This window comes from Solea solea, chromosome 15 (assembly GCF_958295425.1).
Source record: "Solea solea chromosome 15, fSolSol10.1, whole genome shotgun sequence".
In the NCBI taxonomy this organism is placed as follows: Eukaryota; Metazoa; Chordata; class Actinopteri; order Pleuronectiformes; family Soleidae; genus Solea; species Solea solea.
Window position 1 is genome coordinate 7,249,521 of NC_081148.1, and position 15,808 is coordinate 7,265,328.

A 15,808-nucleotide genomic window follows, 5' to 3' on the forward strand; every position below is an offset into this window, starting at 1 on the left:
AAAACCCGCCATTGACTCTCGTTTCCCAGAATCTCCAAGGAAACAACGTGACTCGAAGCGGTGTCATTTGCTCAAGAGAGCAATCTTTGTTCGATCGATTTGCGCTCGGCTCCGCAAAGAAACCGTAAAAACAATTCGCAGAGCTACAGTACCCACTATGTTTTATTGACTGCACACAGCTCTGATGCAGTGTGGCCCACTGTGTGTCTGCAGTAACTTGACTGCTGTTTGACCCAAATCTGACACCGTAGATTAGTTTAACCATCTGATTTGTCAAATCCAGCCTAGACGAGCTGCAGCAAACATGCTGCCATTACAGATCACTGTGGTTGTAAAGGGATGAAATCTAAGTGATTTAATTCTGTTCCAAAATATATTATAATAATAATAGGATTAAATGCTGTTTTGCATGCTGTTGTTCCATCACTAACTCTGAATCATTCGTAATAAACATGACTTCTGTGCTGTGTGTTCTCCAGCTGAAGGGTCTGGAGCAGGAGAACAAGCACCTGAGTCAGACGGTGGCGTCTCTGCGTCAGCGCTGCCAGGTCGGCGCCGAGGCCCGAGTCAAGGACGTGGAGAAGGAGAATCGCATTCTCCACGAGTCCATCTGTGAGACCACCGGCAAACTCAATAAGATGGAGTTTGAAAGGAAACAACTACGTGAGTCTCAATCACTCCAATGAGTGGCGGATGTGTTTGTTTTCTGTCTGTCTACCTTGAATTTCAGGTTTAATTTAGTAGACACTGAGATGCTATTTTCAATTCACAGGATAAGTATTTGAGAATTTGTTATCTTTTGTGTGCAGGGAAGGAGCTGGAGGTGATGAAGGAGAGAGGGGAGAGGGCAGAGGAGCTTGAGATTCAGGTGGAGAAGCTGGAAAGGGACAAAGAGAGTCTGCAGAAGAAAGTCGCCAGCCTTGGAATCACGTGTGAAAAGGTCTGTTGCATTTTGAAATGCCTGAAAAGTCTGTTTTGCCATGTATGTCTAATTGATGACATCTTCAAATGTCTTGTTTTATACCTAAACAAAGATTTCCACACTTACCAAAGTAGTACATAGCAGTTTTTATTTTGCTCTTTTGCATTCCAGATAATTTGCAGCTTAGTAGCTTAAAGTGATGGGTCAAGTTTTATGAAATCTGTGCTCTTCGCCCTCCGTGTGCCAAGAAGCTGCATTTAAGCCCCTTAACGTGTGGCTTTTCTCATAAAATCTGCATGAGCTTAAGTGTACACTTACCTTAACTTAATGTTTTCTCCAAAGACTTTGGAGCAGTAGAGTGAGCTATCCATGTTAAGTGTTTTGTGTTTTATTTAATTTGATAATTTATTTATTTATTTATTTTATGAAGACCAGACTAGGCCACAATCTAGTACTAGACTGCAAGATAAATCAAAGTGCAGCGATTTGGTTACACTCCACCAACCACCACCATCATCATCATGTGTGTAGGTGTGTTCCTTGGAGAAGGAGAACACGGACCTGGAGGCAGAGGGCCGGCGTTTAAAGAAGAAGCTGGATGCGCTGAAGAACATGGCCTTCCAGCTGGAGGCTCTGGAAAAGGAGAATTCCCAGCTGGAGGAGGAGAACCTGGAGCTCCGGCGCTCGGCTGAGAGCCTCCGGTCGGCCGGAGCCAAGGCTGCTCAGCTGGAGGCTGAGAACATGGAGCTGGAGAGTGAGAAGAGCCAGCTGAAGCGCAGCCTGGAGCTGCTCAAAGCTTCATCCAAGAAGACGGAGAGATTAGAGGTAAGAGATCAGGACGTCAGACACAGAGATCTGACATATAGAGTATCTCTTTCAGCAGTTGCTACATGTGGGCTTTTCAAACACGGAGAAACTGCCTCTGAAATTTGCCAAAACAAAAGGAAATTGGCTCATTTTCCATTGCAAGTGGAATGTTTGCCTCTTCCTTTTCCCATGTGAGTCACATTTGATGCCACAAACACATTGGAACACAACATATGTTGGAAGTGGGAAATGCAGCACACAGCGGGAGAAAACACTGTTGTTGTTTTTCACTTGGATAGTGCACATTATAAAGTAAGAGTAAGAGAAGCATCATCGTCCAGTTTGCCAAAATAAAGGTGAATTCAGTGTGGTGAGTCACGTGTCTTGTGTCTTTACTGCAGAGTCATTTGGCCTAAGAGTGAATGCCAGTCATACTCATTGTCCTTGTATGGAAAAAGCCAAATGTGTTAGTAGATTTCTCTTTGACCAGTGGAAAAGCGGCCGTGCAGTCACATCAGGGAGTGAGACAACTAGTTCATTGATGCTTATAATATCCTAATCTTTCCCTCCCAGGTGAGTTACCAGGGCCTAGATACAGAGAACCAACGGCTGCAGAAGGCTTTAGAGAACAGCAGCAAGAAAATTCAGCAGCTGGAGGTGGAGCTTCAAGAGGTGGAGACTGAGAATCAAGCCCTCCAACGCAACCTGGAGGAGCTGAAGATCTCCAGCAAACGCCTGGAGCAGCTGGAGCAGGAGGTAGGGGGAAGAAAATGTTTGGTAGAGCAATCAACAAGAACTTTGTCTGTGAAATAAATAAATAAATAAATAATTGAGAAGTTAATTGATGCCTGTGCAGCAATAAAGTTACAGCATGTTGCCCCAGCAGATTTGGATTATCCCAGATTAATTTTGGCCCTGCACTAATCTGTGTCAAGTTTTAGCCAAACATGTATTTATAAGGCATTTAGACTAGGCATAATCCCGTCAAATGACGTTGTATCCATCTGCTCTGCACTATGTGCCGTTATTCCCCAGAACAAGACTCTGGAGCAGGAAAGCTCCCTGCTGGAGAAAGACAAGAAGCTCCTGGAGAAGGAAAACAAACGGCTGAGGCAACAGGCCGAGATCCGTGACTCCACGCTGGAGGACAACAACCAGCGCATCACCAGTTTGGAGAAAGAGAATCGAACTATGGGCAAGGAGATGATCTTCTTCAGGGACTCGTGCACGAGAGTCAAAGACCTGGAGCGAGAGAACAAGGAGCTGGTCAAACTGGCCTCCATCGATAAGAAGACCCTCATCACTCTCAGAGAGGTACACCAAGCTCTTATTTTAAAATATCCTGATTTTCTGCGTTATATTCATACTCTGTTTGTGCTGCATTTAGGAGCTTGTGACTGAGAAGCTGCGGACTCAGCAGATGAATAATGATCTGGACAAACTGACCCATCAGTTGGAGAAGATCGGACTGAACAAGGAAAGGCTGCTACATGACGAGAACTCCGACGACAGGTAACGGCTCACAAACACTCACACATGTCCCTAAATTGAATTTTCTAGCATTGTTTCAACCCGGGGGTTCAAACTTAGACCAGAGCCTGATCCTCTTTGGTTTAAAATCTGTAAAAGTGGGTTGATGGCACCTGTGTTTTCACATTTTGGACTCCAAGCATCCACTAACCAAGGCTTTATTCTTAGGTTCAAGCTCCTGGAAACCAAACTAGAGTCGACACTGAAATCATCTTTGGAGATTAAAGAGGAGAAGATTGCTGCTCTAGAGGCCAGACTGCAGGAGTCCTCAAACCTCAACCAGCAACTTCGGCAAGAACTAAAGACGGTAAGTTATACAAACTGTACACCCTTCTAATCCGAGTCAGTACCAGCTGATTTAGGTGAGAGGCAGTGTACATCCTGCTTACACCCTACAACCGTTGACAGCACTACACCTTTGACCAAATATAAAAAGAGGATTCAGTCTTCTGGTCAAAGAACAAACTCCCATCTTTTTTCAGATGCGGAAATTCAATGACAACACCTGCAACCAGGCAGCTATTGGATAGTACAAGGTGTCGATCACACTGGTGTCCACTATGCTTTATTTTGAGACCATAAGTTCCTCAGAGAAATGTTTACTGATATAATAAAGGAGGTTAGAGACAAGGATTCATTTTCCCATATACTATGTGGATTTTTCTTTTGCCCCCTGGTGGCCATTCAATAAATTGTAACTTCCTAGTTAGACTCCGCGTGCAAACCACAAGACTATATCTATGGGTAACACACACAGAAATCCATTGTAGTAATAATAATAATAATAATCAACCACATACCTGCAGTAAAACCTGCAGCACCACCACTGTCCAGCATAAAAACACAATCCACAAAGTAAAAAAAAAAAAAGTCTGCAGTCTAAAACACTGAGGGCCTCCCGAGGCAGATGCATTATTTATTCCTCCACTCTTCCAACTCTTATCAGCCAGTTTATCTATTCATGAGGCGGCAGGAGTCTGGGAGAGGAGGAGTGGAAGAGAGGAGGATGTCTGCTCACACTGAAGAGATGCTCAGGTTTTGAAGTCACTTTAAATGTCGAGGCATCTGTGGAGGAACTCTGAAATGCAGCAGTGAAACTGTAATAGATCTTTTCTGATGTGACTGATGTGAGTTTATATCAGAAATGTTATTTTTAATGCACTGAAGGCTTATTTTATACTTATTTTTCTCCTCCAAGGTGAAGAAAAACTACGAAGCGCTGCGTCAGAGGGAGGAGGAGGAGAGGATGGTGCTGAGCTCGCCCCCTAGAGGAGGGGAGGACTCTCAGTGTGTCAGTAAATGGGAGAAGGAGAGCCATGAAGCCACCAGGGAGCTGCTGAAAGTCAAAGACAGGCTCATTGAGGTGGAGAGGAATGTAAGTAAACGCACAGCAGACGCACACAAAGCTTGTATTTTCCCACATCTAATATCATATTACATGTGTGTGTTTTACCCAGAATGCCACACTGCAGGCCGAGAAGGCCGCCCTGAGGAGCCAACTCAAACAACTGGAAACTCAAAGCTCCAATCTGCAGGCTCAGATTGTGGCCGTGCAGAGACAGACGGCGTCTTTACAGGAGAACAACACAACACTGCAGACGCAGAACGCCAAGCTGCAGGTAAAACCTCACGCACATCCTTCAAAACTCACACAACTGTGGCCTCACAACAGTCGGACAACAGAGGAATCTATTAGATAGAGAGGAAAAGCTACAAGGATAAAACTGAATGTGTGAAACCACTGGCGGTCAGAGTTGAGACCTAAACTATGGCTTAATTATTCAGGAAAGATATTTAATTGTGTTTTTTTTCTGCTAGATGTCACAACTGCGATTTGATAAAAGAATATAATGAGTTAACACTCACGTTGTCATAGATTTTAAACAATTGAGTTAACTACTCCATATTCTAATGCAAGAAATACTGAACTACATGGTTTACCATCACTGAGACCAACACAAATACAGTATAAACCATTGATCCTAAATGACAACCTCTGCAATGTCATAATTGTGTTATTTAAAATTGCGATTTCAATTTGAAAACACTAAATTGTTCAGCTCCGATGCAAAACTAGAAACAACCTTTACTTAATGCTATGACAAGCAGTGACAATGAAATTAAATAACTAAATTTAAATAATTAAATTATTAATTAAATAATAATTCAAATTAAATAACGTCCAACCCTTTTTCATATGGATATTCACTATAAACAGGAGCAGTGATGATGCATGTGTCATAAAGATATGATCATAGTAGGGTCGTCCAGGCTTTTCTCTACATTGCTGTGTTGGTGCAGTTGTCGTGTCAGGCTGCTGAGATCCCTGTAGAGGATTTATGCTTCCTGTTTGGAAGCAATTCAAACCCTTCTTATGGAGCGACAGGATTTACACTGACCGTGCACCCGGCTCTGGCTGTCATCTCGGGTCTTAGTAGGTCTCATGGCGTGAGACGTGTGAGAGCATATGTAAGGCAGGTGTGTGTGTGTGTGTGTGTGTGTACTTAAAAGAGGTGTTTGTCAATGTAGAGAAAGGGTGTCACCACCTGTCCTCTGTGTGTCTGTGTGTGTCTGTGTGTGTCAGAGTTTGCAAACACACACTAGATGATGACTGGAGAGGGATTTGAAACCAGGAAACCGCTGTGACCACAAAGGAAATATGAAAAGAAAAAAATATCCTGCTGTTCTGTTGTAAATGGAGATTACAGCAAAGAGGAAGGGAAGAATAGAGACACAGCGCCCCCTGTAGACTGGAATAGCAAAAAACTCTACTCACTGACACCAACAGGAGCCAAATACTGAACTCCCCACAGAAGAAAATCATCATCATCATCATCATCATCTACCGCTTTATCCTCAACCAGAGGGTCGCGGGGGGTGCTGTGCCAATCTCAGCTACATCGGGCGATAGGCGGGGTACACCCTGGACAGTTCGCCAGTCCATCGCAGGGCCACACACAGATAGAGACAAACAACCATTCACTCTCACACTCACTCCTATGGTCAATTTGGAGTGTCCAATTTACCTATCCCCACATTGCATGTTTTTGGACTGTGGGAGGAAGCCGGAGTACCCGGAGAGAACCCACGCACACACGGGGAGAACATGCAAACTCGTACTTTTAATTAGAAAGTGACAAAATGTCAACTCTATTCTTTACTTCTTTTCTTGTATTATATTATCATCTCACCCATGTCCTTCCTCTGTCATCTTCTCTTATTTTTCCTCTTCCTCTCTCTCCCTCTCTCTCTCTCTCTCTCTCCGCCTTCCTCCTTCAGGTGGAGACCTCTACCCTGAGCTCGCAGAGCGCGGCCCTCATGGCCCACAATGCACAGCTGCAGACTCAGCAGAGCAGCGTGGAAGGCGAGCGTGACGGAGCGCTGAAGGAGAAGGAGGATGTGAGGACCACCTACGAGCTGCTCCTGCGAGACCACGAGAAGCTTGCTGCGCTGCACGAGATGCAGGCGGTGGATTACGAAGCCCTGATAGGAAAAAACAGGGGCCTGAAGAGTTCCCACAAGAGCCTGGAGCAGCAGCACAGGGACCTGGAGGACAAGTGAGACGGGGTCTTCAAGGATGGGGGTGGCCTTGGATAATGAAACTACATCTGCTACAGTAGCAGAACAGTTTGTAATGTGTATGTGTTTTTTCATGAAACCCAGATACAAGCAGCTGCTGCAGAGGAAGGGCGAGCTGGAGGAGATGGAGAAAAACCTGAAGGAGCAGCAGGAGAGAATAGCACAGGACAACCAGGAACACAGAGCCACAGCTGACCAATACAAACTGCTCAAAGAGGAAAACGACAGGTCATTGTTCATTGTAATATCTAAACCTGTTCAGTATAGATAACATGTTAACCTTTTAGCACAGTTACACCAGAGATGTGGGACAGTGGAGATTCAGGTAGAAATGATTTACTGTGCAAATACAATCACAGGTTTGATTTGGAACAATGTGAACATTTATTATTGTGATAACCAAAACACACCGAGATCTCTTCTTCTCACAGCGGCAGGATACGTTTTTGTGAAAGTGAAATAATTATAAATCATAAAGACCTCTAATGACTGAAAAATGAATCACCAGGACTGTATGTTGGTGAGCTAGTCATTTGTGGGAAATGTGAGTCATTGTTCTCCCATCACAACTACCTCCCCGCTAATGGAAATTCACCACAATGAACTTCTTGTGAGTGCTTTGTATTATAATGAACAATAAAATCACATGTGTTCCATCCTTAGCAAATACAGATAAGACGAGATAATGACTAATGCAGGAAGCAGCCATTTGTTAGCGTTGTGTGTTAATGTCAGATGTGGGTGTCATCAAATTATAATCATATTTAAATAGAACCTGGATACATTTTGGTGTGCAGTGGAAGATAACGTCTGTGTATATTGAGGAGTCACTCTGCTCTGTCCTTAGACTGAACTCTACTTATCGTCAGCTGGTGAAGGACAATGAGAATCTCCAGTCGGACCATAAGAACACAAAGAGCCTGTTAAACAGCGCCAAGCTGGAGCAGACCAAGCTGGAGGCCGAGTTCTCCAAACTGAAGGAACAGTACCAGCAGCTGGACATCACCTCCACCAAGCTCACCAACCAGTGTGAAGTGAGGAGAGATCAGTCTTCTCTTCTCTTCTCTTCTCTTCTCTTCTCTTCTCTTCTCTTCTCTTCTCTTCTGTCCAGATCTTGTATCATCTCACTAATTTATCCCTGTGTGTGTTAGTTGTTGAGTCAGCTGAAAGGAAACCTGGAGGAGGAGAATCGTCACCTGTTGGATCAGATCCAGACTCTGATGCTGCAGAATCGCACGCTGCTGGAGCAGACCATGGAGAGCAAGGACCTCTTCCACGTTGAGCAAAGACAATACATGTAAACCCCCGATGATGTGTTTTTGTTTAAAATGGACAACAGACCTCAAAACAATAGATGCATGTACTGAATGAATGAATGAATGAATGTCTCTCTGTTTTAGTGACAAACTGAATGAGCTGAGGAGACAGAAGGAAAAACTTGAGGAGAAGATCATGGACCAGTACAAGTTCTACGACCCCTCACCTCCACGCAGGTAAAACAGCTACTCCATGATGAGTGAAGGACCAAAAAAGTGTGTACTGATTTTGTGACCTCAATCAGAGTTGAATCATCTAGTCATTTAGCAACTGTTTCCCTTTTTTTTTTCCTTCGTCGTGTTAAACTTCAAACACTCAGTGAATAGCCGACACGACTGAAATGGGAAGAGCAACTCACAACAGAAGGATGTTTTTAGTTTGCCGTCTGAACTGTGCACGTTATAATGCACTGGGAAAAAGTGCAGACTCTGCAACTAACAAGTGACACTGAACCTAACTAAAGCAGTAGAAGATGAAATGTCATGTTGTCATGTTTACATCACTGCTGCAGAGATTGTTATTGAACATTTTCATTCTTACTGCAGACAAATAACAGATATTAGTGTGTTTTTCATGAGTGGAAAAGGGGCTTGAATAATTCACATTAATGTACAATAATGAAAGAAATCATGCTTACTGGCTGACTCTTGTATTGTATAGAGGCTGCAATAAAGTGTAACACACAGGAAACAATCATCCTGCGTTCCATGTTTTTTTCCTGGTTGTCACACTTTAGTGGTGGCATCTGTAATTTTTTTCATCGCTGCCTTCTTCTCGATTGAATCATGCGTTACTTTTTCCACTCTCTCCTTTTCTTCCATCTTCATGAACAAAGGCGTGGGAACTGGATCAAGCTGCAGGTGAAGAAGCTGATCAATCCGAAGAGCCGCGAAAGGATGCGCTCCCTCACGCTGACGCCGTCCCGCTCTGAGTACAGCGACGCTTTCCTGAGCTTCCCTCCGGACAGCCAGGACAGCTCGTCTATCGGCTCCGGCTCCAACTCTCTGGACGACACGCTCACACAGAGGAAGAGCAGCAGTGAGTACCAAGGAAACACATCCTGTCAATTCAAGGGAAACCTTGATTGTCTGTGCACTAAATAATACGAGATTTGTTGTGCAGCACATCCCCAAAAAACACTATACATACATGCACATCAGTACATACTCTATACAAATGAAAGATATCACAACTAATGTCCCAACAAAGTCAGAATACACACTGCTGCTCAATGTGTGTGTGAGTGTCTGTGTGAATGGTTCTCTCCTCCTTTAACCGCTCCTTTGCTTCTCTCTCTGCAAAGGGAGGAGAGGGCAGCACTCCCATGCCCCAGGGCAGGGTTCCACCAATGGTATGCTGCGGATGGGGAGGGTGGGCGGGGTTTGTGACCCGACTGTCACGTCTCTCAGAGCATGTTTTCGTGAGTCCATTGTCTGTGTCACTCAGCTGTCCTAGAGAGTCCTGGGTTGAGCTGTGCAGCAGCAGCACGCGGTTGACTCCACACAGCGGCTCCAAAAAAAAGACAAGAAACCGATGGAGCGCTTGATTTATATAAACTTATGTAAGAGGCCGCTTTAATCACGTGTCAACGTGCTGATCTGTGCAGTTCACCCGCAAATGAGAAAGAGACGCCCTCTAACGTAGCATCATACCTATTAAATGGTGCAATGCATTGTGGGATCATTTAGGTCTGTCATATTGTATTTTGTGTAGCTGGACAAGAACAAGTAGATTTAGGTGTAATAAGCTAGAACATATAGTATAAGAGAGAGTATTTCAATGCACTTTACAACAACTGCACCAAAGACATTAAGATTAAACTTTAATCATCCTATGCTGGAGGAAGTGCATTCACTGTTGCACAGGTTAGTGCATGCAGTGACTACAAAAGTGAGCACTTGCTATTGTTTTTTGGGAATCACTGCAGTTTTGCACCCTTTAATGCTCCTCGACTACTGTGTCTCATCTAGGTGTAGTGATGTGTCGACACTTGTGTTGTGTTTTGCTTTCAGATCAGTAGTACTATGCTCATGGACATTTACATGACACTGTGTGTGTGTGTGTGTGTAATGTTTCGATGTATTTGTTTGCATAATGTGTTTTTGTTAAAAAGTCTGCCCTTTTAAAGAATAATAGTCAGGTTTTCAATAAGTCGGGTGAGAAAGAGTGTCGGAAAAGAACTACATTTTTATTATTTATTTCTCAATATTACAGTGACGGCGTCTAACAGTCTCTACAAAGCTTACAAAGCAACTAAGTGTCTGAGTACAAGCTTTACAAAACACATTAGCACTAAGAGTTTGTAGATGTTTCAGCTTCATTAACATCCCTGTTGTGTAAGAAGTGTGGTTTTATAGCTGTTTTTCACTGTAACATACAGATTTGTATTCATGTCAGTGTACAATGCACCACAAGAATTTAAACCACCTCAGTGTGTTAAAGTGGGAGTGGTCTGAACTAAGTTATTTATTTTTATTAAACTCCAATGGACTTTTAAGGAGGTGATTCACTAAGTCCAGAGGTCGTGGTGTCTGTTAGATTGTTCTCTGATGTCCGGTTGAGTGTCCAGGCGCTCCGCTCACTCTCTGCATCTCTCCCCTGACTCTCTTTGTCATAACGTTAACCACATCCTTCTGTTCTGCCCTCCTTTTTTTCCTCTTTTTTTTTTTTCTTTTCCTCCACCTCCTCCTGGACTGTGCTGTCTCTCCATCTCTCTCTGTCTCTGTCTGTCTGCTCCTCTCCGTCTCCTCTGGCTGCGCTCCGACAGCTATAAAAAGGTTGCCTTTCATGAGGAACAGATCCAAGGACAAAGACAAGGCCAAAGCCATCTACCGGCGCTCCATGTGTAAGACCTCCGTTAGCCGCCGTGCTAGTCTCCTTCCCCCCCGCCTCCTCTCTCCGTCATCGTCATGCGAGGAGAAACAAAGAAGGGAGAGTCACTGATTTCAGGGTGTCAGCGGTGGTGGGGGTGTGGCAGTGACAGCGTCTAACGCAGTACTTCATTTGGATTCATTTCCATTTTATATTCAAGGTTCTATCCTAATTGTACCCTGAAGAGATATCTTCCAAAGATTTACCAACATTTTCTGTATGGTCATCACACCCCTATGCTGTGTTCAGGGACATCAGTGACTATCCCTTTTTTTTTTTTTCTTCCTAGATGCCTCAACCTCTCCGTCTCCTCCTCCTCCTCCTCCTCCTCCTCCTCCTCGTGTCTGCCGCCTCCTCTTTGTCCTGTAGTGTGTTTCGCTTTCAACAGCATTCAGAACTCTCACTTTATTCTCACCGCAAACTGATGAATGTACAACACAAACTTCACTTATGGGATAGGGAAAAAAAAAAAAAAAAAAATGCTGCTATGACATAAGGGAAATTCTGTCTTTCACTGTCTTCAGTTTGAATTTTCCTTTTCCTTAGTTCTGAGTGTCATTGTTTAATTTTTAGTTTAGTGATTGTGTGAATCACTGTGCAGCGGGCAGCTTTGTCATGTACTGTGTTTTTTTGTTTGTTGTTTTTTTTGTGCTTTGTGTGTGCGTGTGAGATTTCATGCGCCTTTGCTGGGTTTGCGTCCATCTCTGATTACAGCATGACTCTTCAAAATCAGCCGTCGTATCACCGTCGCTCACATCATGAAGGCCTTTACTCTTCTTCTTCTCTCTCTCTGTGTTCACTGCTTCATTATAGATCTCATTCTGCTGACACTGACTTGCTCTGATCTTTTTGTGAACACTCCTGCTGCTGCTGCTGCTGCTGCTGCTGCTGCTGCTGCTGCTGCTGCTGCTCGGAGCAGCGCTGCATGCCCTCAGAGTGCCACGTACAGCTCGATAAGCAAAGTGCATAAAGGGGGAAAACGGCTTTTAAATACAAAAAAAAAACTGTCTGAGATTTTGCTGGACTGAAAGAAAAAAACTATGCGGCTGCCACGTTTATGCACTTATTTGTTTGAATAATTCTGTGTGCCTGCATGCACTGTGAGATCAGAAATCAACATTTTCATCGTCATAGAATTGTATTCATGATTCACTCTTATGCTAGTCGTCCTTTAGACTTTAGCAACTTTAGCATCCTGCAAGTAGGGATATAGCTCGGTACCATTTCAAGGTTTTTGATACTGATATCACAGCCTTGAGTATCTACCAATACTCATATGAGTCACTCTGATACATTCTTTTTTTTTTTACTCACATGATGACTGCATCCCTCACTCACTTTCTGGTTGCATGTCATTGATGTCACATAAGTCATAAGTGATTCTTCGTATCAAATTTGAAGTTTCTTTAATTGATATCTGGGCCTCTGATCTTGACCAGTATTGGATCTATACTGATGCTATATAAGTCTTAGCAGGACTAAACAGTAGATTTAGTTTGAGCCATTTTTCTTCCCCAAGTCACAATTCCTCTGTGGTGAAGGAAAAATGGTTTCATTATCTGATGTGTATGGATTTCTTTAAAATAATTTGCTTGCAAAATCTACGTCTTGACTTGACTTGAGATGAGATGAGATATAAATGATTGCTGAATGTTCCCTTTCTGTGACCGCAGCCATGAATGACCTGCTGCAGACTATGGCAGTGGCCGCTGCTCCGGGCTCACAGTGGGCGGGCAGCACTGAGAATCTAGACGGTGCTGAAGGCGGAGACGCTGGAATGACGGGCAGCGGCAGGCGTGGCGGTCGGCGCATGAAGGAGCTTGCATTCTCCACCAACGCCATCGACTGTGCCGCCCTCACGCTGCCCTCTGCTGGGCACAGCAGGGCAAAGCACCGGCTACACGTTAAAGGTCAGAGGGCTTTTTGTTTGTGAAGGGAAGTTTCTGTGTGATTAAAAGCAGATTCTTAACATCGGCCTTTTTCTGTGTCTCAACAGATAACGTCTCCTGTGAGGATGTTGCCGGCTCCTCTGAGGAACCCAAGTGCCAAGGTAAGATTTGACATTTTAACTGCGTTTTTTTGTTTGTTGTTTTTTTAAATCTAGAATATGAAGGTCTTTCAAACAAGGGATGAGAAGAGATGGAAAAGCTTCCAGAAAACTTTGAATCAGCCTCTGCAAAACTATAGTGCAAAATGTGTTAAGTTATATATTATATGTATTATTATATATTATATTATATTTAAAGTTAATTTTACTTTAAATATAAGTATAAGCTTAAATTACTTGCTTTAAAAGTTGTTTAGAACTAGCGAGGTTAAGGGTACAAAGCGAAACACTTTGTAAATGATCCATAAATGGTCCAAATCTGTCCACAAGAAAGTCAAAATTCATAAACATCTTTTTTAAAATATAAGCATTTGAAGCTAAATGACAAAACATAATTTAAAATCTTTTGTATTTGTCTATTTTATGAACGTGCAGCCGACCTTCACGGCCCACTGTCTGACAGTGAGACATAACCTATAGCTCATTAAACTGGTTCCCCAGGACATTGGCTGAGCATTAGTGCTCCGCCTGAGTTCTATTTAGCAGCTGATTTCCCAGAATGCACTTAGACAATCCAATACACCACCGCTACACGCCCAGTTTCCTGTACATCTCAGTAATGGCTGAAGGAAACAGCCGTCTACCCTCTCTCACACACCGGACATGACTCGCACTGCATCAGCCATTATATGCACAGTCAGTAATGGTAGTTTCAAGTGCCCATGGATTTTTAAAGTAACTTGTAGCTGCTATGTTGTAATTTATCCGTCTCTTATCCTGTTTTGTATTGTGCATGAATTAGTGGTGTGATGTACAGTTTGCATCCGTGTGTGTGTGTGTGTGTGTGTGTTGTCAGGCCTGCCCGTGTACAGCAGTGCTGTGGCTCTGTATCTTTCCCCTGTAGAGCTGAACATTAGGTGCAGAGTTCCCTGTAGCATCTGTAGTAAGTGACTGGTACTCGACTCTACTCTGGGCCACAAACACTGGGCTGGTTTCCTAGTCGTAAAATAAAAATGTTGCCACAGATGCATAGTGAAAGGATCTACTTTAAATTCTAATTTGGTGCCACCCTTGTCACAAGAACCTGTGTGGAATTATTTCACGGTCTCTGGTTTCCTCCTTGAACACAGGAAAGAACAAGGTCACACTGTCACCACTTCATTTCCTTTCCTTTCTTTTCCTTCTCACTGTCTCTTTGTTCTTGGTGTTGTACAAGTCATCCAATTTCCTCTCCAATCGCTACACATTTTTTTATCACGAAACATTCTTATCTGTCCGATATCTGATCCAGTGATATTGAGCATCGTATCGTCTCATCCCTAATATAATATCAGAAAAGGGTTGAAAAAGGTTGACCAGCGCTTTTAAAACCACAAAGTGAAATAAGGGACGTCTTATTTTGCCATCAAACTAACATTCTTAAATCATAATGATTTCCTTGTTACATGAGGCAAAATATTCACTTTTAAGTTATAAAATCATATAAGTTCTATTAAAAAACATTCAAACCAATACAATTAGTTGACGATTAATTGTTGACAGTAATGACAGTAAGCCTAATTCAATTTGCCATAATCGACGTCCGCTTGTTTCCAGTGGTCTTATTCACCTCCTTATGCCTTTTTTTCGGCCCTCTGCATCAGTAGCTGTTGTTTACTAACTGGACATATTGGCGATGGAGCTGGCACTGAGCCTGTCTTCCTGTCACTGTGCCTGGCATGTGCCATCTGCTGCCCCAGCAGGAAACACTTGCTCAAACCGCTGCGTGTGGCAACGTGTCGCTCTTTGTCTTAGTACATGTTGTTGAGAGTACATGTATGTGTGTGTGTGTGTGTGTGTGTATATATATGCGTTCATATCCTGTGTTTATGTGCGTGTGTTTTCCCTCTTGTCCCTTACCCAGCCACCAGACCCTCCAGTCTCCATAGCAACAGGACCACCAGTAGTAATAGTAACAATAACTCCCACCTCACCTCTCCTCTGGAGGGCAAAGGTACGCACCTCCTTCCCTTAACCCCCTCCACCCTTCTTTCCTTATCAACTAACCACTCTTTTTGTCCTCTTTTGCTTCCCTTTTTTAAAAATAACCCTTGTAAATTGACGCGTTCACTGAAAGAAACCTAAAAATAATGATTCATGTTGTAAAAATGTGAGACTTAACATGATTGTTCCACGTTTTTGGGGATTAACTGAGATTAATCAGTGAGAAAAATTGGTTGTAGCCTTATAATCAATATAATAAGATCATCTGTTTTTACTAAATCTGAACAATAATTTGAATATTTGATATAATATTTTAACTCATTACTATTACTACTATATTGTAATACTTTACTATTGTAATCAATTTCCCCATGATCACCTCTGTCCTGTTCCCACAGGCGCTTTGAACGGCAGCCTCAGCAGACCTCACAGTGAGAGCAGCGGAGAGTTCAGCCTGAGTTTGGACCAGGAGGTGTGGTCCAGCAGCGGCAGCAGTCCAGTCCAGCAGCCCACCTCCTCACGCGCCTCTCACCAGAGCCCGCTGCAGCTGCGCAGGTCGCACGACCCTTCGGCCTCCGTGAGCAGCCCCGGCCAGAGCCAGGTCAGGAAGACAGCGTCTCCGGCAAATGAGGTGCTTTCTCTGCAACAGTTCCTGGATGAGGGTATTGATCCTGCTGAGGTAAGGCTTCTGACACAGACACGTGTCTAGACTGAGTTTTGTATGAAAAAAAAACACAATTTTTGCAGGTTAA

At 43.4% G+C, this 15,808-nt stretch overlaps 1 protein-coding gene across 8 annotated transcripts in view; it reads left to right on the plus strand.

The window, feature by feature from the left end:
• LOC131473693 (girdin-like) overlaps nucleotides 1–15,808 on the plus strand; it is a 68,433-nt gene that overhangs the window by 48,634 nt on the left and 3,991 nt on the right. For 4 of the 8 annotated variants that reach the window (XM_058651147.1, XM_058651151.1, XM_058651152.1 and 1 more), the window contains exons 15-35: nucleotides 480–663; nucleotides 810–940; nucleotides 1,454–1,747; nucleotides 2,303–2,485; nucleotides 2,765–3,043; nucleotides 3,117–3,241; nucleotides 3,428–3,566; nucleotides 4,458–4,634; nucleotides 4,717–4,878; nucleotides 6,539–6,816; nucleotides 6,923–7,066; nucleotides 7,686–7,872; nucleotides 7,990–8,135; nucleotides 8,239–8,331; nucleotides 8,991–9,193; nucleotides 9,459–9,506; nucleotides 10,923–11,000; nucleotides 12,700–12,936; nucleotides 13,023–13,076; nucleotides 14,977–15,066; nucleotides 15,455–15,735. In XM_058651147.1, the coding sequence (XP_058507130.1) occupies nucleotides 480–663; nucleotides 810–940; nucleotides 1,454–1,747; nucleotides 2,303–2,485; nucleotides 2,765–3,043; nucleotides 3,117–3,241; nucleotides 3,428–3,566; nucleotides 4,458–4,634; nucleotides 4,717–4,878; nucleotides 6,539–6,816; nucleotides 6,923–7,066; nucleotides 7,686–7,872; nucleotides 7,990–8,135; nucleotides 8,239–8,331; nucleotides 8,991–9,193; nucleotides 9,459–9,506; nucleotides 10,923–11,000; nucleotides 12,700–12,936; nucleotides 13,023–13,076; nucleotides 14,977–15,066; nucleotides 15,455–15,735 (3,513 nt within the window). Of the gene's footprint in view, nucleotides 1–479; nucleotides 664–809; nucleotides 941–1,453; nucleotides 1,748–2,302; nucleotides 2,486–2,764; nucleotides 3,044–3,116; nucleotides 3,242–3,427; nucleotides 3,567–4,457; nucleotides 4,635–4,716; nucleotides 4,879–6,538; nucleotides 6,817–6,922; nucleotides 7,067–7,685; nucleotides 7,873–7,989; nucleotides 8,136–8,238; nucleotides 8,332–8,990; nucleotides 9,194–9,458; nucleotides 9,507–10,922; nucleotides 11,001–12,699; nucleotides 12,937–13,022; nucleotides 13,077–13,929; nucleotides 14,017–14,976; nucleotides 15,067–15,454; nucleotides 15,736–15,808 lie in introns of all 8 variants that reach the window. The other 4 variants (XM_058651154.1, XM_058651149.1, XM_058651148.1 and 1 more) reach the window with 4 other exon arrangements.